General features: G+C 42.2%; 2 protein-coding genes across 5 annotated transcripts in view; both read right to left on the bottom strand.

Moving 5' to 3' along the window:
• Window positions 1-238: 238 nt before the first annotated feature.
• On the bottom strand, window positions 239-17,022 carry LOC133952072 (breast cancer type 2 susceptibility protein homolog). The gene is made up of 24 exons (XM_062386345.1): window positions 16,989-17,022; window positions 16,102-16,308; window positions 10,021-14,076; window positions 9,733-9,831; window positions 9,576-9,645; window positions 8,998-9,494; window positions 8,716-8,906; window positions 8,429-8,616; window positions 8,154-8,324; window positions 7,517-7,889; window positions 7,277-7,432; window positions 7,041-7,188; window positions 6,857-6,969; window positions 6,574-6,766; window positions 6,301-6,467; window positions 6,071-6,206; window positions 5,732-5,988; window positions 5,226-5,369; window positions 4,764-5,117; window positions 2,015-2,979; window positions 1,797-1,921; window positions 1,486-1,574; window positions 1,307-1,383; window positions 239-1,205 (listed from the first exon to the last, which is right to left on the bottom strand). The coding sequence occupies exons 1-24, from the start codon at window positions 17,020-17,022 to the stop codon at window positions 1,037-1,039; spliced, it is 8,979 nt and encodes a 2,992-aa protein (XP_062242329.1). The 3' UTR covers window positions 239-1,036.
• Window positions 17,023-18,556: 1,534 nt separating this feature from the next.
• The window catches only part of LOC133951669 (protein furry homolog), a 44,197-nt gene continuing 41,335 nt past the window's right edge, over window positions 18,557-21,418 (bottom strand). For 2 of the 4 annotated variants that reach the window (XM_062385751.1, XM_062385752.1), the window contains exons 59-62: window positions 20,757-20,774; window positions 20,490-20,600; window positions 20,182-20,387; window positions 18,557-20,087 (exon numbers count right to left, since the gene is read on the bottom strand). In XM_062385751.1, the coding sequence (XP_062241735.1) occupies window positions 19,829-20,087; window positions 20,182-20,387; window positions 20,490-20,600; window positions 20,757-20,774 (594 nt within the window). In that variant the 3' untranslated portion in view covers window positions 18,557-19,828. The remainder of the gene's footprint in view (window positions 20,088-20,181; window positions 20,388-20,489; window positions 20,601-20,756; window positions 20,775-21,418) is intronic. The other 2 variants (XM_062385750.1, XM_062385754.1) reach the window with 1 other exon arrangement.

The raw sequence follows: 21,418 nt of genomic DNA, 5'->3' as shown, positions 1-21,418 counted from the left end.
CCAAAATCCATACCTGGATAAAAACAAATATATGCATCCAGTTCTTTTGTGCTATTTAAAAAGAAAAACTTGAAATAGTGGAGTCTGCATGATGTGAAGCAGAGAACAGAGAGGGAGACCCAGATCTGTCACGTGAGGCTCCGGAGGAGAAAGGGAACAAAACCCACTGGGAGCGATAAAACATTTGTGTCAAACATGGCAGTTAATGGTTTCCTTAGAAAAATAAAATGCGAGCGTGAATATTTCAGAAATTTAATGGGAAGATTTTCACACTGGTAAAAATGTGGACTCATGTTTGAGCAAAAACAAAAACTCCAGACAAACTAAAGTCCTGACTAAAGTTCATAAAACAGGACCAGGGTTCAATTCATTGTTGTTCAACTGTGTTTTTGGTAAACTGTTATATTTACAATTGCACACTAGACAAAAACCTGAAAAAAACTAAACAGAAATTGTTCTAAGATGTACCATCAATAAATAGAAAAGTGTGATTTCCCCATAAACATATTTTTTTGTTCAGTTTGATAATTAGCAAAATGCTCATTTAATTAAAAAGAGATCGGAGCACAGAAATGAACCGTGTGTGTGTGTGTTTCCACTGTTGTGTTTGCAGAACCGTGGAGACAAATTAACTATGAAAGGAGAGATTTACCGGAACAGAAACTTCTTCCAGTTACTCTGCAGATTTCAGGGAACCAGAAGCTGCAGGAAATAACTTAACGAAGAAACTGTTAATTGATTAGAACAAAAAAAGTTTTAAGTGTTGATGCCTTTTTCAAGGAATACACAAAATACAAGTGTGAAATGTCGTAAAAATACAAACTGCAAAAACAATGCAGATTTTGTCTTTTCTTAGAAAAAATATCACACACGACAATTCCCCTGTTGCAAATTTCTGTAGAGAAAATATATTTGCTCTCCCTTTGCACAAATTTGCATGATATAAAATTATAAATTAATACAAAGAAACAACAGCAGCAGTGAAAAATAAATTTTGCTAGGCAAAATGATTTGGCTGGTTAGATCCTTGTATCAACTACTGGAGCTCTCTGCTCCCCCCCATCGTCTGCGGCGGCTCTGGTAGAGGTCGCTGGTCGACGTGAGGCGGCTCCTGGGAACTCAGCACAGTGTCTATGGAAATGGGGAATTTGAAGCGATCCAGCATCCGCGCAATCTTCTCCTGGGAGACCCCGTGCTTGTTTCTCCTTGAGGGCGAAACAAGTGCAGCGTGTTGTAAAGTCAGGAAGTGAAGCTTCTCTGGGTTTGCACCAGAATCAAGTACAATCTGGTTATTAAGAAATCCTACCTCTGAAGCTCGTAAGGATCCAACTTCCAGCTGGTGTCAGGTTCACAGAAGTCTACCTGGTATCCTCGCTCCAAGGCCTGTTCAGAATCATTTTCATTAGGATCATTGAAAGAGTCATGAAGCGTTGCAGCTAAATACTGTAGATTGGATCACGACTCCTCATAATATGTGCCACCTACCATTTTGACATATGGCTTCATCTCCCAGGCTTGAATGTTTGTATTATCAATAATAATTGGAGACCGGCGATCGTGCATAGCATCTTGGGCTGAAAGACAATTCAACACCAAACAGAGGTTGAACAAATTTCAGGCAATGAAATAAAAGTGTCTTCAAACTGTATTTCAAAAAACCTTTTTTACTCAGTGGAACTTTTGCAAAAAAGTTTGAAAAACTGGGTGAACGTAAAAAACATAAAAAGGCCTTTTCCTGAAATTGAGTAAATTTTTACAAAAAATTAAAGCTGCATGAGTATTTAAAGAGTCACTACCTCTCTTCTGGTTCCATTCATGGGCCTCTCCAAGAAGGAATGGTTCATAGCAGTAGTCATCATCGTGAACAAAGTAGTCGTCTGTGCCCAGTATTACCCCACTGGGACCAGTGGAGAGCAGCTCCCTGTGACACAGATTGTGTGAATGTTAAAAAAAGCACCATCCTTCATATCGAACAACACACCCACTCAAGTGACTGAAGGTTACACAGACGTACCTGGCCAGTGTCGATTTCCCAGATCCGGGCAGTCCCCTCAAAAGGATCAGCACCAAGGAAGAACCAGGGGGTCTGCTGTGAGGCTGGGGCTCCCACGCTTGAGCTTCTGAATTAAATACTCGGTGTTGGTCGTGACCTCTGTTTCCGTTATCTGAGTACGCATCGAAGCTGCGAACCCGCTCATCCCTGTCAGAGTGATACTCTACATAAGGGCCCTGAGAGGGTGGTCCGCGCACATTCGGAGATGGGATGCCAGAGAACTCTTGATACTGGTTTGCAGGGCCTGAACCGCTCCAGTTGGGATTCATGCGTGGCGGTGGGTTTTGTGGACCCTGGAATGCAGGTGGGGGTGGATGACGGAATGGGGGTCCGTGTAACCCTGGGTTTGGTGGTCTGTGCTGTGGATGAGGATGACGCCATTGGTTCTGATGGTTCAGGTCCATGCCTGGCCTCGGCCCCCTGGGCTGATACGGCCCATTGTCATACCAGTGCGGCCAGGAAGCCGGCCTCTCTCCATCGCTTCTCCGCCAGCCGTCTGCTTCTGCAGAGTGGCCGGCATTATACGTTCTCTCGTGGCCTGCGACCCGCATCTGTTGAGGTCGAGCAAATTCTTCCTCTGGTTTCTTTGAGTTTCCCTCGTCACCGTCGGGCGTGTCGATCTTCTCCAGCTCTTTGTAGAACTCGCTCAGCGTGTCTTCTATGTCATTGGAGTCCTTGGACTCCTTCGGCTTCTCTAACTTCTTCGGCTTCTGCAGCTTCTTCGCCTTTGGCGCCTTCTTCGGTGCGGGTGTCGGTGGAGGAAAAGCGGGGCCGATGAATGTGCTGCTGGTGAGTCCGACCTGTTTGATCACACGCTCCCTCTTGCTGCTGTCGCTGATCACGGGCCTAGGGTCACGTCCTCCACCTCTACCCGCACGGCCTCTTTGCACAGCAGTAGGGTACGGGTTGGAGGATTTACCCCGCATCTGCATGGAAACGGATTAAAACCCCATGAATACACTGGAAAACAACAACCACAATAAATCATAATAAACCAACCAGTGCATTTATTTCCATATGTACTGCTTTTAGTGCGGTTAATATGAGTTTTATTCCAGGTCAGTGTGTGTGTATACGGTCATAGAAACTCAATGAGGTCAGTGTCTGAAGCTAAACCGTGCTAGCCGCTGTTGTGACCCTGAAAACCGGCAAAAAACGACACTTTAACGTAAATCTGGTACCACGTGAACAAACACACATCGAGTAAATGTCGCTATTCACGAATACTCACCATATAAACCCAGGCCTCATGCATTATGGCGGTAAAGTTAATGAAAAATAAAACCGGGAAATCAACTTCCAACCGCTGCCTTGTTTACGGAAGCTCTTCTTCCTCTTCTTCTGTGTCGGCAGGATAACTTGCCAACGATCGCTACAGCGCCACCTGCTGGTCTGGAGGTCACACCGGGCACACTTTGCGAATTCAACGCAGTTTTTCTACCATAAATTATTATGTGATTATACATAACATGTTTTTTGACTTAATTATATTTGTGGTATTTAAATTCAGTGTTAAACAATACGGTCTTACTAAGTCATGGCAACATTAATGGTTGATCAAAATCACAACTAACACAAATGCAATTACATTCCTTTCTTTGTCCATCATCACATTTTATATCATGTGCAATTTTTTTAATACCATGTTATATCATTTCCAATATCATTCAACTGATTTAAATATCACGTGCAATATTTATGTCAATGTATTTACAGACATATCTCTAATATTTGATCTCACAACTAACATAACCTATTCTTTTATCATTTCATATCAACTAATCCAAGTATTACTTTCTCTGTTTACACAAAATTTATTTTTCAATGCACTTGTAGTTTAACTGGATTTTCATCTTTACTTGTAGTTTTACTGTTTGTAAAACTACAAGTAAATTCTATTCTACATATATTTTGCTGTACTTTAACCTTGGAGCAAGCTGGCACAATGATTTTCTTCCGGATTGATAAAGTCTTATATTATCTCTTATATTTCAACACACATCTTTACATCGTTTTTACTGTAAATCTTAGGTTTCATATCAGTGCATATCAGCTAATATCGATGTCTGTGAACAGCTTATAGTTGCCCATATCGTTTACCCACAGTTAAATCGATTTAACTCTAATACTCACCGTCCTTCAAAGGCTGTATTGTTCAGATCAGCCAATTCTTCATTAACATTTATTCAACTTAGTTTAATTCTTTATCTTCCCCCCCGGGCACCCCTTCAATATTCTTATCTTATCTGTATGTTTTCTTATCTTGAAACATACAGTAAAAAACACTAACTATTTCTATACATCAAGGGAAAGATAGGGCCTTTACAAAGGTTAAGATATGGTGTCAGATAGAATTTAAGAAATAGATAATATTAAGTGCATACTGTTGTTTTTTACAACTGACTTTAAAGAGACTGAGAGTGTCTTCAGGTGTTAAACAGTAGACATTCAGATGAGCTGTTATTTGTCCTCAAACAAAGAAAAGAGGAACTATGAAGCTGTCAAACCTAATCACAGCCCAAAAAAGTAGAAAAGAAGATCAGTAGAAAGTGATGACATGATTTTACAGTTTTATACTTTTAATAAGTCGTGTGAGACAAAAAACATCCCACAAAATATGAACCATAAACATCTGTTCGTCTTTCCATTCACATTTGTACAGTTCTTCCCAGAGTTCCACTACTCATCCACATACAGTCTTATGCATCTACATTAAATCACCAACACCCAAGTTCTGAGTATCAATCATCGCCAGCTCCTCGTCGTTCACCCATTCGCCTTCCTTCGGTGAGACGACAGGTTTGCGAGCTGGAGTCTGTTCTGTCTTCAAAGTGCTTGGTGTCTCCGACCTCCGAGGAGGGTTGAACGTCTTCTTCACACATGGAGTCACCACCGAGCCCAGATGGGAGAGAGCCGGTGGAGACGGGATGCGACACAGATAGTCCAGAGCTCTTCTCCTCTTCAGGCTTTTGGGGTCTTTCTCTGTTAAAGACGTTGGTGCAGGCAGATTCCCGCTGACAGGGGTGAAGGATCCGACGCTTCTGATTGGCTGCTGAGCGATCAGCTGCATAGAAAAAGGACAATACTTTTATTTTGTTAAGTCGATGCCAAGTGGTTATGAGAACAAATGGATTTAAAAAGCTCAAATTGAAAAGCAAGTGCATAAACTCACGCTTGTCTTTTTGTCTTGTCTTCTGTCAGTTGCAAAAGCTGGGGTTAGAGGATGGACAGCTGGAGAAGAGATGGATCTTAGGCCATCGGACTTCAGTAAATGTAAAAGTTTCTCCTCAGCAGTGAGGAAGAAGTTCTGCTGACCCTGAAAACAGAAGATGGAAATTAATCAAATGTATCAGAATCAAGGACGGATCGATGGAGAAGACGAAAATAAGAGCTGGACATGGTTTAAAGAAAAGTTAACCCTTGTTAACAATGATTCCAGGGACTTGATCATATGTTCATCACATTCTTCTGCACCCAAACCTAATTATTTCAGTGTGGCTGTAGAATTCTAATCAAAGTAGAAACAAGTGAAATGAAGAAAAAGACATAAAAAAACTTGTTAGAGGTCAACATGAAACAATAGTAATTTCATATGTGAGAAATGTTGTCCATTTGCAGCATTTCCAGTTTCATCTGTCAAATATGCATGGCAACAGTGTTTGTAATTGTGGACTGTACCTGGAGCAGGTTTCTGAGTTGGCTGAGTGATTCCTGTAGATGAACCTCCTTGGGGTTCATAGAGAAGACGGTCAGATCTCCAGCGTAGACAACAGGAGTGGGAGACAGGGACTGACCTCTCAGCTGCAGGTTGCTCAGAGCCAACAGCACACGTGGCTTTACAACATCCTCCAGGCCGGACTGAGCGAAGCTGCTGAAACACCGCACTTTAACAAAGTTCAGTTCTCCATCAGCCAGATAAAATGCCGGAGAGGAACCTGTGTTCAAAAGTAAAAACAATTATTTAGTAAACTGCATGTTTATGAAAGAAACAGTTGGTAAAAAAATAAAATCCCCTACCCTGTCCATCCATGATACTGACGATAAATCCTGTGAGATCAACTTCTCCACACAATGGGTGGAATTCTGGGTTTTGAAGATTCAAGAAACTGGTGGAAACCCTGGGTTGAAACTGTTCTGATAACCATTCCTGGGCCTGAATGATAAAACAAAACATTTATATTGGATCATATTCTGATCAACCATCTGATTTACATGTACAGAATCTAATCAACAGTTTCCGACTGTACCTGCAGGTCCTGAAACTGTGTTTTCTTGGTCCCAGTGAGTTGAACCATTTCGATCCCGCTGCGTTTCTTTCCCTCTGAAGTGGAGAGATTATAAACTTTGTATCGACAGCCTTCCTTCAGTAAAGCCTGAAGATCGGAGGAGGGTCGCCAAAAATTCAACTGGTAAACTAGAAAGAAGAACAATGTATTAAAACCAGCATTTGAACACACCGCAGTAAATAAGTTTAAATAAATATGGATAGGTCAAAAGAAAGAAGAGAAATGAAGTCACACCACTGCCACTGCCCATAGAGTCCAGAACGCAGAGTTTCCACACAGGTGTGACGTCTCGTTTGGGACAGGTCCCGTCAGCGCTCTCTGCTTCTAGAGCACGACGGTATCGATCCTGTAGCTCCGCCTGTTCCTTCTCCATCAGAGAGCGTCTGTAGGTTTGAACAGTCTCCATCTGCTGCTCACTCAAATGGGCCTAGAGCAGAGGAGCATGAAAGATACGTGACTAAAACTCTATTTATGAGAGAATAGAGTAAAGAAAACAGTAAGGTACACTTTCTATCACCTCCAAGTAAGCTGGATCAGCCTCCACTGCTTCATACAGCTCCTCTCCATCTTGCAGATTTGCAATATCCTGACGACTTATTGTGCGTCTTCTGCGTTGAGGTTTGTTTTTACCTGATGATTAAACAACTTGTTAAATCCTTGCACATTTTAGTCTGTACCTGATACGAGAAAAACCCTCATACCTGTCTGCTCTTTTTCAAATTCAGTTTGAATCTTGGCAAAAAGAATCTCCATGGACTTTTGGTTTTGGCTGCTGTATCGTCTCTCCTCTTTCTCTTCTGCACGACCAGAACGAAACACAACGCCCGCATCTGGTTTCCTCTCCATCCACTGGAAAAACCAACAAACATACAGACGAAAGGGATCAGAGCACAAACTTCCAGGAGAAAGGAGTTAACGAATAGAATAGTAAACTCACCTGTAGGGGGTAGCTTCTGAGTATGGTAATGTCCACACATCCAACTGGTCCTCCATTGCTGTACAAACTGGAGACAGGCAGCAGGAACGGTCGGGGATCTCTGTGAAATCCCAGCTTGGTGTCCCACCGTGCAGGTCTGGTGCTGTTGGCACAAATCTAAACACACAAACAATAAGTCAGCTTTTTCTCTTTGTTGAAGTCGCTGAAAGAACAACAGAAGGACTTGTGGTCTCCATGCACCTTTAACATGAGGGACTCCGGTGCCTCCAGAGGGGAACAAGCCTCCTGCGATCCCACCAGTTGAGCCCCGTAGACGATCAGCTTCCCGCCGACAGCCAGTCGACCTTTGTGAAGCATGGCTGTCAAAGGTTCATCCAGCTGAGCTTTGATGGCGTACCATCCATCCGTCAGCCAAACTACTGCAAAGGGGGATTCGACCTTGGCATCGGCCCCCTGTGGAGTCTTGGTGTCACTGCGACTCGGTCTGATTGAGGAGTGTCCTCGGGAGACGACCCCGCAGACACAGAGAACCAGGGACTTGGCCGATGTGTCGTCCTTTTCCATGATCCTCCTCAGAGCGGGTCTACGGCTGTGGTCGATCTCTACATCATATCTAACACATGAAGAATAATCACGTTTTTTAATAATATTCTTATTCTTCTGATAGAAATTCATTCTCTATACTCAGTGACAATTAAAAGTATTGTTAGATCTTTTAGTATTCAATTAATCAGTCAATCGATATGCAAATAATAATTCCTTGCAGCCCTAAAACCCTGTCTTTTATAGAGATGACACAAAATGGCATTATTCTGTGTGTAGTACTAGAATGTGTTCAGAAGTAAATTTGATATTCACAAGTTGTAATGCTACGTACCTGTACTTGAGCTGAAGGAGAACCTGCTGTGGCGTGAGACAGAGGCCGCCCATCGTTTCTGGAAAAGATCTTTCCATGGATACTTGTTTCCACACGATCCATCTGAAGTGATTGAACACCCACTCCTCACTCATCAGTTTAGGATCCACACCTGGAGTGTCACACAGGGCTCTGTGGAAAGTGTAGAACAAGATGATGTCGAGGACCATCAACCTGCACCTTGTTTCTCTAATAGTACAAAGTCGGATTAAAGTGAATAAATGCAATTAAATTACTTATAAAACTCTTCTTTTCCTGCAGTCCCATCCTTGCTGGGGATTAGCCATCCTCCATCGGCCAGCTGAACGCCACCCCCGTCTGTAAACGCTTCCAGTTTCAGGAACTGATGCACGTTGAAGCGAAAAGCCTCGGCTGTCTCACTGCTGATGTCGGACACATGTTGATTGACTCCATATCTATACAGCTGAAACACAACATCAAGATTTTAAAACACAAGACATTTCAACCAAATCCTTTCTGTGACAAGATAATCTCTGAAGCCCAATGACGGTCGTGTCCTTGCCTGTTTTGAGGAGAATCTCCCAGGGAGCTTTCCATTTGCAGCAGCTTTTAATGGAATCCTTGAAACCCCCGAGGTTTTGGTTAGAAACAAACTTCCCGGCAACGGTCGGATCGTCTGTCGCTTCTTTTTCCTGATTCTCATGTCTTGCATATCCCGTGCCAACTCCACATTTTCGAGATTCTGAAACATGTCTGTAAACCATAAACACAATTGTTTTAGATATGTTCTGTAGAGTATTTACACTGTGCAACACTGACTTTACGCAGAAAGGCTGTACCGCACCTTGGCCTCTGGAAAACGTGTCGTCCTCACGATTTGCCTTTGCAGCAGAGTCTCCTGAACCACCGCCAATGGGAACATTGTGATTATCAGTCAGATAATCCTGCTTTGTGTCGGCCAAGGCCACCTGTGGAATATCTTCTTTCCTTGTATTACCAGCTAAATCTGTACTGCTTTGTGTTTTCTTAGTGGGCGGTAAGACAGTGCTGCGGTTAGTGGGTGTTACAGAAAAATGCTGGTGTTTGTCCTCCTGCTGCTGTGGTTTACAGGAACTCTCCTGGACGATAGTTCTTTGTTTTTTGAAAGGAGGAACAAATGCAGGAGGTGTTCTTGTGTTGACTTTGAGCACTGCATCCTTGCAGGTCTCCATCTTTGCATTCTTGAGGAATGGAGGAGCAAACGCTGGCTTGTTTGAATGCGCTGATCTGCTTCCTCCTGAGGTTAACTGTTGTGTTGGTGTTGTGTTTTGCAGTTTGGCTTCCACATAGTTTTTTCCATTCCTGTGAGACAAAATAATACATCTTAAAGAGCTGATACCTCATGACAGACACTTATAAACATGGCAAACGACTCAAGCTTACCTGTGTGGCTGTGTGACATTAGGATGAGGAGAGGTTTGAAACTTGAAAGATCTCCTGTCTTTCATTACACCTTAATTGAGAAAAAACGCAGTAGAGTTATCACATTTATGAGAAAATATATAAGAATGGAAAATGTCCTTTCGGGTAAATAACTTACTGTTTGGACAAGTTTTTTGTGGCTGTAGTGTTGAACCTCTCGGACCAACAACAGTCCGATCAAATTCCTCCAGTAATCGTCTTTTCAGGGGAGGCTGACCTAGAAACAATCAAATAAGGTTCTGGTTAATTTGAACTGTAACGTAGAAATACAGCTTAAATATTTGAATGAGAATTTCTTTGTAAATTGTTGTAAGTTAAAACAATTTGCTCTTTAAATAGTCCAGATTCAATAAGATCATACAACACTGAGACAAGCTGTGCATCCATAATAAAAACAATAACGTACCAGTCATATTTGCATCGTCTCCAAATCTTTTCCCTCTTCCTTTCTGTTCCTCTCCAGATGTGGCATTGGATCCTGGGTAATCTTGCAGTGGCTCCTTCTCTGATGTCACTGAGAGACTTTCATCCTCTAACAAAGCTTTGGTGCAGTCGAGAGCTTCCTGGGCGAGAAACCTCTGCTGGGTCTCAGAGCAGCCACTGAAGTGAAGTGATGGAAACATTTGAAATGAAGACTCCTCCAGCCTTTTGGACTTGGGTCCCTCACCGCAGTTTGTACGTTTAACTTCACAACCCAGCACGTTTGCTGTTTCCTTTCCAAGAGAGTCGTGGGGCTTGCTCTCCCATGATGCGGACGTTTTACCTTCCTTTACCTCAGATGCACCTTTAAGGGCATTTTCTCTGAGAGTTTCATTTTCAGGGTCAGTCACCACAGACGGAAAAGATTCAACGACTTCAGGGACACTCTCCTCAGCAGACATGTCCTTGTCATTCGCTGTGGTCTCCACATTTTTTATATTTGATAGATCTGACTTGCGGGGACGTGGGCTTCTTGAGCACGAGTCCGAGGGACGAGTCTCTTCATCTGCCAATTCTTTGAAAAGGTTCTTTGCTTTCAGAAGATTTGTCCGTGACACGCTGACTTTAGCTCCCCCTGCAGTTGAGAAACCACAACTTATTTTTCCTGAATTACTTTGAGCCCCTTCGTGTTTGTCGCTCTTTCTTGTGCCTGAAACAGTCGGAATCTCTGCACTGAGATCCATGTCGCTGAAGAGTGCTTTTGCCTTCTGAAGGGCTTCATATGAAAATGCCACCGGTTTACCACTGGCTGCAAGGAATCCCCCTTTCCTCTGTGGTACACAAGAAACTGGCAACTTGGTATTTGTTGTTTTTGCCTTATTCTGGGCTGCAAATGAAAGAGCGACTCCTTTTCCACTCTGAGGCGTCCCACTGTCTTCTTTTTGTTTCAGATTTTTGTTTGAATCAATATGTAAAGCACTTTCATTCAATAGTGACTTTGCTTTGGTCATTGCATCATCTGACACACATACTTTTTTCCCACTGGCTGTACAGAACCCACCACCGCTGCTAAATGTATTGAAGTCAGAGGAGCCAGTTTTCTCTGATGTTGTGCAAAACGGGGTTGAAAGTTGCTTTGATGGGTTTCCATTGGTCAAATCTTCAGGTATCCTCACTTCACCGGGATGCAGAAAACCGTTCTTGTTTACTGAGCGTCCACTTTCACCCTCTTCAGAAGTGTTTGTTAGCCCCTGATTTTGTTCCTTCTCACCTCCACCTCCACTCACAGGTGCTACACCGCTCTCAAACTTAACCGTGGTGCAGTTGTTTCTGTCCATAATGTCGCAGTCTTCGAAGAAAGCATCTGCTTCTTGCAGCGATTCTAACGAAACAGAACCGTTATCAAATTCTTTCAAAATGTTTTTTGCTTTGAACTTTTTTTTCTTAGACAAACCCGGTGTTGCGCCCCCTGCAGTCATGAAACTACAGTGTGTTTTGTCTGAATTATCAGCGTTGCCTTGAGTCTCCTTTGTGTCTGAACCAGCCGGGAGCTCTGCACTGAGAGTGATGTCACTGAAAAGAGCTTTTGCCTTCCGGAGGGCCTCAGCTGAAAGTCCCACAGGTTTCCCACTGGCTGCAAGAAATCCACTAGTCCTGGATGCATGACCTCGAACAGCTGTCTTGGAGTGAGATGGTTTTACATCGATTTCATCCTCAACTGCTTCACATTGAATCAACAGCGATTTTGCTTTCTTGAGAGCTGCGGCTGAGACGATGACTCCTTTGCCGCTGGCAGTTTGAAATCCACCATTTGTAATTGGTCCAACTTGAATTCGATCGGCCACATGGGCTGTTCTTAAAGCATCTCCTTCCTGTTGCAGTTGGTTCTTCGTGTCCTCAGGTGCATGACTTTCATTTAACAGACGCTCAGCTTTTTTCACCGCATCAGCCGACACGCAGACCTTCTTCCCGCTGGCTGTAGAGAATCCTCCGCCATTGTTCGACTGATTCATTCCAGAGGAGCCAGAACTCTTTGATGTTGAGCACGAGGGAGAAGAAAATGCTTTTACAGTCATTTTGTGCTGTACAACCTTTGTGCGACTGGCAGCTGGTCCAGCACTCGCTTTTGAACATTCCCCGATTGCTTCTTCAGAAAAGTTCTCTTTACATCCTTGGAAACCTTTAAATTTCAAAAGGTTTTTCGTGTGACTGACTGTAGGAAACTGTTCGGTGTTCTTTTGATGTTTTACAGACGCAGCAGGTTTATTGTCTGCAATGTCGCAGTCTTTGAAGAGAGAATCAGCTTCTTGGATAGCTTTCGCTGAAATAGAAACGCCCTTCCCACAGGCCAATTGGAAACCACTTTGATACGAAGCTGCGTCCATTTTGCTGTTATTAGAAGTGAATTCCGCATTTGTATCTGTAATGCTGGTCCTCTTTCCCAGCTCAGTTTTAGCAGCAGCATCACTGCTCAGTTTGTCTCCCAACTTCTGATCAGTCAGATTTTCCCCTAAATCTGCAAACAAGGCTCTGGCTTTTCTCAAATGTTCTTTTGAAATCCTCAAATCACTTCCTCTCGCAGTTTTGAATCCTACACTAGGCATCAAAGGGGTTTTGTTCTCCTGCTCGCTTGTCTCAGTGAACCCAGCTCTGTTAGGATTTGGGGGTTCAGCTGACACAATACAGCGCCTGCTGTCAGAGATGCTCTTTGAAGAGGGAGATGCATCTTCAGTGGAGGAATTTTCTTTTGTCAGTGTGGATCTATTTGTCAGATTTGATGCCTCACAGTTGGAAGCTGACGTCATTTTATGCTTTTCAGCATCGGAACTAAAGCTGTCATCAAAATCAATACCCATAAAAAAATCAGGGTCAAGTTCTTTGTCAGCTTTTTGTGGGGAGGTGGCGTTATCTTGACAGTGCTGCTGTAGCTTCCCAGTTTTGAACTGTGTAAAGTCAAACTGGCTGTCAGCTTCTTCCATGAGAGTGCACAGTTCTGTCACGTCAGCTTTTTGTGACGCTGTTAGCTGACAACTTATATCCCCAAATCTTTCACTAGATGACGGTGGCTGCTTTGAGTCAGAGATTGTATTTTTCACTGAATCCATACTAATGCGAATTTCTTCTTTAGCGTTGCTGCCTCTTTTGGTCGGCTCAGCACTAATAGTCCTTTCAGCTTCGTTTTCTTCAAACAGATGCTTGGCTCGCTCCAGGTGGGCTGGGGAAACTTCTATAGCCTTATTTGAAGCGGTTTTGAATCCTGATGCATGGACGGAAGGAAGAGACACCGTCGCTCTCGCTGGAAAGTTGCCATCACTTGGAAACTTGACTGGAAAGTGACTGATGTTATCCACACCTTCTGTTGCACCACTGGGCAGTTCTGTTGATGTGCTCTCTATGTGAAACTCGCTCTCTCTGCAAGGGCCCAGTGTCTGGCCTTCCTTCACTTCCCTCGACAGCTTAGCATCAGTTTCAGCTCCTTGATGATATTTTACATGTTTAATATTTGTAGATAGGGAAGAAGCAGCTCTTTGGGTTTCAGTTTTAAAGCCAGTCCGCTGTTGACTTTGAGCAATGTTCTCTGAGCTTGGAAGAATAAAGGATGTGGAAGTCAGATGAGATATGTCTGCAACAGCTGACTGGAATCCGCTGTCAACTCCTGTTCCCTCATTGATGGAGTAATTCTGAGCAGTAGCAGAAACAGGTTTTCTCTCAGTGGTGTGATCACAGTCATGGGGAATGTTTGCTTGTCTTCCTCTCTGCTTGGCTTGCTTCATGGCGTTCAGACAAGTTGACGGAGAGAAGCCATTTTGAGGAGTATCTACTGCTTCTTCACTTGGTTTCCCAGGGTCTAACATTTGACTGAAGTCTTGTGCAAAATCTCTGCAGAGCTGCGACATGTCAAGCTCCTGGGCTTTTGGTTGAACAGGAAGAGGAACGTTTTCTTCCGTGACATTTTTCTGTTTTTGTATCTCATCCTCCTTGATTCTGCAACAGTCTGCTTCATCTTGGATTACCCCCAACAGCTTGGCACTCCCTTTGTTCCCTGAAAGAAAGCAGGAGGATAAAAAGGGAGAGATTAATTCAGATTTGTCCATATTGACAAACGAGGATTATAGCATTTTATGCATGAATACATTCACATGCATGAGAAATGTTACCAGAACCTGGAAGCCTGCGGGTGGTGTCATTCTTCACAGAAGGTGTTTCGCTTCCTTGAGCTTGTGGTTTTGGAGTCTCAATGGTGTAAACAAATTGTCTCTTTTTCTTTGTAAATCCATGGTATGAGCCTGTCAAATGCGGCCTGGTGAGCTGGCTAGAGTCAGAGTTGCTCTGCAGCTGCTCTGGTACAGTTTTGTTGTCAACTTGTGTAGCAACATGATTATTATCCCTGCAAGAGGAATCTATGGTCAAGGGAGGAATGTCAGATAAACTCAATGGCGACCACTGGGTGATTCCAGAATCTCTAGTCTTCTGTGGTGGGGGTGAGGATATTTGGACAGGTTCCCGATCATTTGTTCTCTGTTCCTGTGAGGCAGCGTTGTTAGTAGTCGAGACGTCCGTAAAGCTGCCGCCACGTTCTTTTGTCGAAATGATCTGTTTTCTCTTGATTCTGTCAGTTTTCACTTTTCTCAGGGCATAACTACTGTTGGAGAAAAACATGGAGAGAACATTTTCTGCTCCATCAAGAACACTCGCCACGGTGCTGCGTACATCCCCATCCTCAATAGCGTCTGGAAGCTTCTGTCGCCAAACACTTGGACTTGGATGCGGTGAATCCTGGGGGGAGTTATGGGACTCTGGATTCTCACCAGCCTCAGGGGAAACAACACCTGTGGTTTACAGACAAGAAATAATTATTAGTTGTTTTCTATTATGGATCGAAAAGTCTAGCTACTACTGCATCCCCCATTATATTAGCAAAATGTACAGAAAGGAGTCAGTACCTGTGTGAACCGGCACATGGTTGTTTTGGGGTAATACTGCTGCAGCTACGGATGCGTTTGAAAGTGAAGGAAAAAGCTTCCGTACAAACTAAAAACAGGGAAATAAAAGAAGGAAAAAATATAATTTCAGAAGCAATGTACAAATGTATCATTAGCATAAAAAAGGAAGAAGCAGAGACTTGACATTCAGTGAGTGATAAAAAATAAATCTGCTGTGGAGTCAGTTTCGACACAATACTCACAACCACATTGCTGTCTTCAGAAACACTCATTGGCCTGGGACTCTCATCGGTTTTAGCTGCAACGAGACAAACCAATTATCAAACAAATCACTTAAATGGATTTTTAAAAAAAATCAACCATAACAACTAACTGAGTCATTTGCTTACATAAAATCAGAGTGGATGGCACAGCAGGGGGGGTGTTCAGAGAACTCGTCCACGATATGTCCGGATGAATCTGTGCACCTAGACTTTCAGATATTTGCTTGGCATAGCTAACCTGTCATTTGTAAAAAAGAGAGTGAACCTTGATGTTATCAATTACTCCACATTCAAATTTGCTGAATGACTTTTGGATTTTAAACACTTACTGGGGATTTCGGTGAGGCCTGAAGAAAATCTGTACAGAAGACAGGAGCAAAAAAGAACAGATAACAGATGACGATCAAATATTTATTTAAAGTTTAATTTAAACAGATTAAATGTATGAATCTGCAGCTCACCAAAACCTCCACATTTTGATTCAGGGATCCTAAAAAGAACAAGATGGAAACTGAAAACTACAACAGTGACAACACAAGGGATTGAAGACTTGAAATAAGAACTACGAAAAGTAGAATATCTGAAAATGTTTTCTTTCAAACGGCATGGCAACAAGGTCTTGAGAGTTGTTGCACTCACCTCTCTTTTGTCATATGATACAAACATGGACTTTGTGTTTCCTTCCATGGCCGTGCCTCTTTTTCTAAGGAAAGAAATACAGAATCATCACTTTTTAGATGCAGACATCTAAAGTTCTGTATAACACATATTTTAAGTGCAAGAGAAATATTAATGCATAAACATATCAACGGTTTAATTCGAATGAGACATTACCGTGTTCAGCAGTGAACGACTGCTCACCCTCAGTTTCCGGGGACACAACTCGACTGCGTCTGAAAACTTTTGGGGTAGAGAACAGCTGACTTTCCAGTGCAGTTCTGTCACAGGGGGCTTTGAAGTTTCCCTCTTGGTTGGCGCAGAGCTCATCTTGATCAGACCCATTTCCCTCACAGGTGGACGTTTGAGCTGACAGGACGTGAAACCAGTCGGGGTCCAGTGGTCCCAGCTCTGGATAGGGAATCAAAAAAAAAAGGATTCTATCTCAGTATGAAGTAAAACAACTCCAGGTTCACAGCACATGATGATTTGATTTAGTGTTTTGTGATTCTGGAAAGTGATGCTGGATCCTGATCGTGGACTATGATTACAACCAGACTGCTTTATACACAATACTACTAACAAACTGTACCATTACTGAGAATTGCTCCTCAATTAATTTGTCATCGCTGCTCCCTGCATCTCTATCAGACATTTTCTTATGTACAAATACTGTAAACAATCACACACTCTTCCATTATGTTTCTAACTACTTCTTTTAATCCATATTATACTGGTATTCTGTTGATGTTCTCTGTTACACACAGCTTCTATTGCACTTTTGTCTGTCCCTCACATGTGGCTCTCTGAGGTTTCTACGTTTATTCTTAAGAACAGAGGCTTTCACACCTCATTAAAGCCTATGAGACAAAATGTGATTGGTGAATATGGGCTGAAGGAATAAAAAGTGTTTGTTTGTGTTTGCATGACAGGTATTGCTTGTTTGGTAATCGTGCAGCTACAAGTGGTATAAAAAGTTGAGCCCTGCAACATGTGTAGTTTATTACGTTAAATGCTTGGTCTTATAAAGATTATATTAACTCCACTGCAGTTTAAAACTTTGATTTTTTTCTACACAACACTGATCTCACCTTTCCAGATCTCATCTTTGAAGGTGTCATACATGTTCCAGGGAGAACCCATTCCAGGAGACTACAGGTGGTCGCCTGAGGAGACAGAGGACTTTTCGAGGTCACTAAGTTATGATACAGAAACTGGTGTTAGCTACAGCATGTTAGCTTAAAGACGGAGGTTGGTCAAACTGCAGCTGATGCTCAGGACTTCACGTTGTGGAGGTACAGGTCGACTCACGTTAGCTTGAATGACAATTAAGCTGCTGGAGACACATGGCAGTGTTAGCTGACGTGTGAGTCCTTGTGTTTTAGGAGGCTGACACAGTTTAGGAAAAACACCTAATGCCGAACTGCGAACTACTAATTCACAAAAAGTTACGATACGAATGGACGTGAAGTTGCTCTGACTCACCATGACAGCGGAAGAAGGTCTTGTCTTTCATGTCGCGATGAAAACTTCTTACAAACTTTATACAACAAACCACAAACGGTGATATAAAGTGGCAATGACGTGTTTACGTGTTTACATGTTTCGCTAGTTAGCTGGTTAGCTAGTTCTACGAAAACAAAGTTCGCGCGCCGGTAACCGGAAGTTAGTACGACTTCAAAATAAGAGGTTGTCATATAAAGAAAATCAAACAGATTTAACATAAGCCGATAATTATCTTAGAAATGGTTTATTTCATAGATAGATAGATGGATAGATAGATAGATAGATAGATAGATATATAGATATATAGATATATAGATAGATAGATAGATAGATAGATAGATAGATAGATAGATGGATATATATTTACATGACATTTATTCTTAAACGTTCAATTAATAAAATACAGTGTTTACGTATAAACATTGAATTTAAACATGATAATATATAAAAAAGAAACTCTGGTTCTGTTATAAGCAAAACTTGTACATTTTTCAAGCATTGGCAAAACAGTTCCATCCATAGTCCTCCTGCCAGGCGTAATAATAATGATAATGATCATGATGATACTACTACTACTACTTCACTACTACTACTACTAATAGTACAAATATAATAATAGAAGCAAAGCAGCACTGGGCGAGCTCGAGCACATGCATTTTGAAGCGCTGCATGCGTTTTGCCTGAAAAAAATAAATAATGACTGATGAAAAAATATTGTCACATAGAGCTCTTCACCGTGTGAAGAAAAATAGATCTTTGAGTTAGTTTGTATCTCCATCTTGTTGTGACGACACTCATCTCAATTTAAAGTTGATCTGATGTAAACCCTGGGACAAGTACCTCAAAAATAGAAAATGTGGACTATGTCCAAAATGGCCACTAAATGCAAAATAGCAGGCTTCCTTCCTCATGCGTTTTTCCAATTGCACCTCCAAACTTTTTTGTTTGTCTGTTCATGATACACCTGTGTATTGATTTTAGTGAAGATCGGTCAAAGTGTTTTGGTAAGAATTTGAGCATGTTAAAGCCCTCAAAAAAGCAAATTCATTTGCCTAAATAATAATAATCCTGACAATTTCAGTAGGGCCTCCCTGTCTGTCAGTGCCTGTCAGTGCTCGGGCCCTAATAATAAATCACAACACAAAACAACGGTTTACAAATGTATGTTTTTATTTTCATCGTTACATGAGTGTACAGAACACCAAAGTACAGTACATTGCAAAGGCAGTAGTATTTACAAAGCGGGAGGCTACTCCAACAGTTCCTGTGCAAGCTTTACAAATATCTCTTTTACTTCTTATGCAACTCAAATTGTACGTTCATAAAAATACAATCTTATGAGTCTTGAGCGAAGCCCCCGCTGCACTATGTACAAATATTCAGCTAAAATAGTTTTCTGTGTTTGTCGATAAACCTTATTATTACACTTTATAGTACATAGAATTTGCAAGCTTGGCAGAGTCCAAACAAAATATTAGTTTTCTATAAATCTAGTCTGATAAAAGCATGTCTTTCTCTTGCAAATGATATAAATATTTCCCCTAATTGCTAAAAGCTGCACAGTTAAAAGGTACAGTAAGATTTTTTTTTGAAGTAACAGATTACCCACACTGAAGAATGTAGGTTAGGGAGACATTACAGTAGATTTGCAGCTCATGTCAGAGTAGTTAATGTGAACAAGTTAATAATTGTAATTAAAGAAATCAGTATCCGTAATGCCATCGTGGATGGTCGTCAGGTTTAGATTCACACACTCAGGCACCAACACACAAAACACACACACACACACACACACAAACACGCACGCACACACACACACACACACACACACAAACACAAAAGACCCACTACTTTAAGCAAGTAATGAAGCCTCCCTTTTTCTTTACTGGCAATGTTCATTTTTTCACTGCTCTGATATTCAAATACATTCGTTCAGGAAACAGTAAAGGTTTTCCACTCCCATGACGGATTGCACATTTCCCCTTGACAATTAAAACAACGTTACTGAAAAAAGAGTTATTAATCTTTGGTATGTCATTTGTTAAATCTGACAGTCGTTGACCGACCTCGGTATCAAGTGTTTTCGCTTTGTGAAAACTTCTATCATTCGGATCCTGGAAACCAGACCAATCAGCGAGCTCATGCTTATTTGCCCTTGCAGATTGGTCTGGTGATGCCAGGCTATTAGTGCAATAAAAGCCTAACTTTCTCGTGTGTCACTCGTGTGCCTAAAACCAACAGTATTGCTGCACGTCTAGAGATCTGACTTTGTGATGTGCTCTGAGTCACAAGAGGAGGTGTTTGGTTATTCCCAAGAGAGAGCAGAGAGCTTGTTAACCACTGAGATGATAGCAGCAACCCCAGACAGCACTGGAGTGTGGGCATAGCACAGGGAGTTGGAATGGACATCGCTGCCAGACCTCACTCAAAGAGTCGAGCCTGAAATGCTGGAGTCTGGGAGGAAAGCTGTGATGGCTCGGTAGCCCTGGGCTCGTCTGATCATGTCCCGCATCTCCCCGTTCAGTTCCATCAGCTTGGCGGAGATTTCCGTCAGGTCCTGCCTCGAGCCCACCAGAGCAAAAGTTCCTGTTTGACCCAAAGTTTGATGTCTGAAGAAGATGTTCAGTAAGGTCTGGACCTCCTCCTCAGAGTGGCTGCCAAAGATGTCATTAGGCCACATTGTTCTGCAAAGAAAAATAGAAAAGGTTGTTGCAGGGGGCATTTATTAACATTAAAAACCACACATATTTAGAAAAGCAAAGATTATTATTTTCTCACCTGCACTCACGAATGTAGCGGATGGCTGCCTGAAGCTCGTTGTTCTTCAGACCCTCCAAAATGGCTTGCACAGCAGCTTCAGAGGAGCTGAAGGTGGGCTCAGAGCAGCAGCTCTCACGGGCAGCCGCCTCATCACTCGTGACCGAGGCGGCTGCCGCCCTTAGGTTGCTCTTCAGCTCATTTAGCTCTCTGGACATATTCGTTAGCTAAAGGTTGAGAAGGATACAAATTATTAAACAGGGGCTGGATTCAATATTTGGTGTTATGTTTCAAAGAAGAGGAGACAAACAAATGCAGGCTGCACCTACCTCAGGAATTGAGCTTATTTCCCGGAACTGTTCTATCAGCTTACAGTAGGACTGAAAAAGCAGCAACAGCTGAAAGTGGAGTTTGTAGAGTCTTTGACAGAGCTCCAGTTGCTGCAAGTCAGAGAGAAGTGGTTGTCAGCAAAAGTCCTCTTTATTCCTATTGTAATAAACACCACTAGCTACCTGTAAATTGATGCTAAACCTGCTGCGGTTCTACAGAAAACTACACGACTGCTAAAAGACAATTTAAAACAGCATCCAACTTACAGCCAGAGATTCCATTTGCTACAAAGCACGCAAGTTACAGGACAGAAAATAAGTGAGGAAAACAGATACTCAAAAGACGGACATGCAGTTCCTCATTACTTTGAGTTAGAAGTACTAGCAGAGGTATTTTCTATTGGCATGCAAATAGGTAGGAAAAGTAAGGGGGGATGTATGTGTAAATTGGAACTGAAAGGAGAACAGGGAGTTGACATGAATTAATCCAAAATGAAACAAGCCGAGCAAATGAACAGTTTTGCCTGTTAATCGGCAGAAATGCACTCACTTTGGTGACATTCTCTTATTTTTCATCGCCAGGTTTTAACAATAAGAACCTTCATCGGCTATGAAGTGAGCAGAGGTGGGAAGTAACAAAGTACAAATACTTCTTTACTGTAGTGAAAGTAGATTTCTCAGGTATCTGTGCTTAAGACTACTTTTACTCCCTACATTTTACACACAAATATCTGTACTTTAGACTCCTTACATCTTCAAAACAGTCTCATTACTTTTATTTGAATGCATTCAGGGGGATTTCTTTATTATTTTATTTTATTTATGTCCGTGACAAGGAGTAACAGCATAGAAGAAGTGAAGAATCAGCCAACATCACTGAGAACGTCCACAACGAAGCAGGGCAACAAAACAGTCCCTATCCCTGACCT

The sequence above is a fragment of the Platichthys flesus genome, chromosome 4, assembly GCF_949316205.1.
Source record: "Platichthys flesus chromosome 4, fPlaFle2.1, whole genome shotgun sequence".
In the NCBI taxonomy this organism is placed as follows: Eukaryota; Metazoa; Chordata; class Actinopteri; order Pleuronectiformes; family Pleuronectidae; genus Platichthys; species Platichthys flesus.
This window is presented reverse-complemented; position numbering and strand designations above follow the sequence as displayed.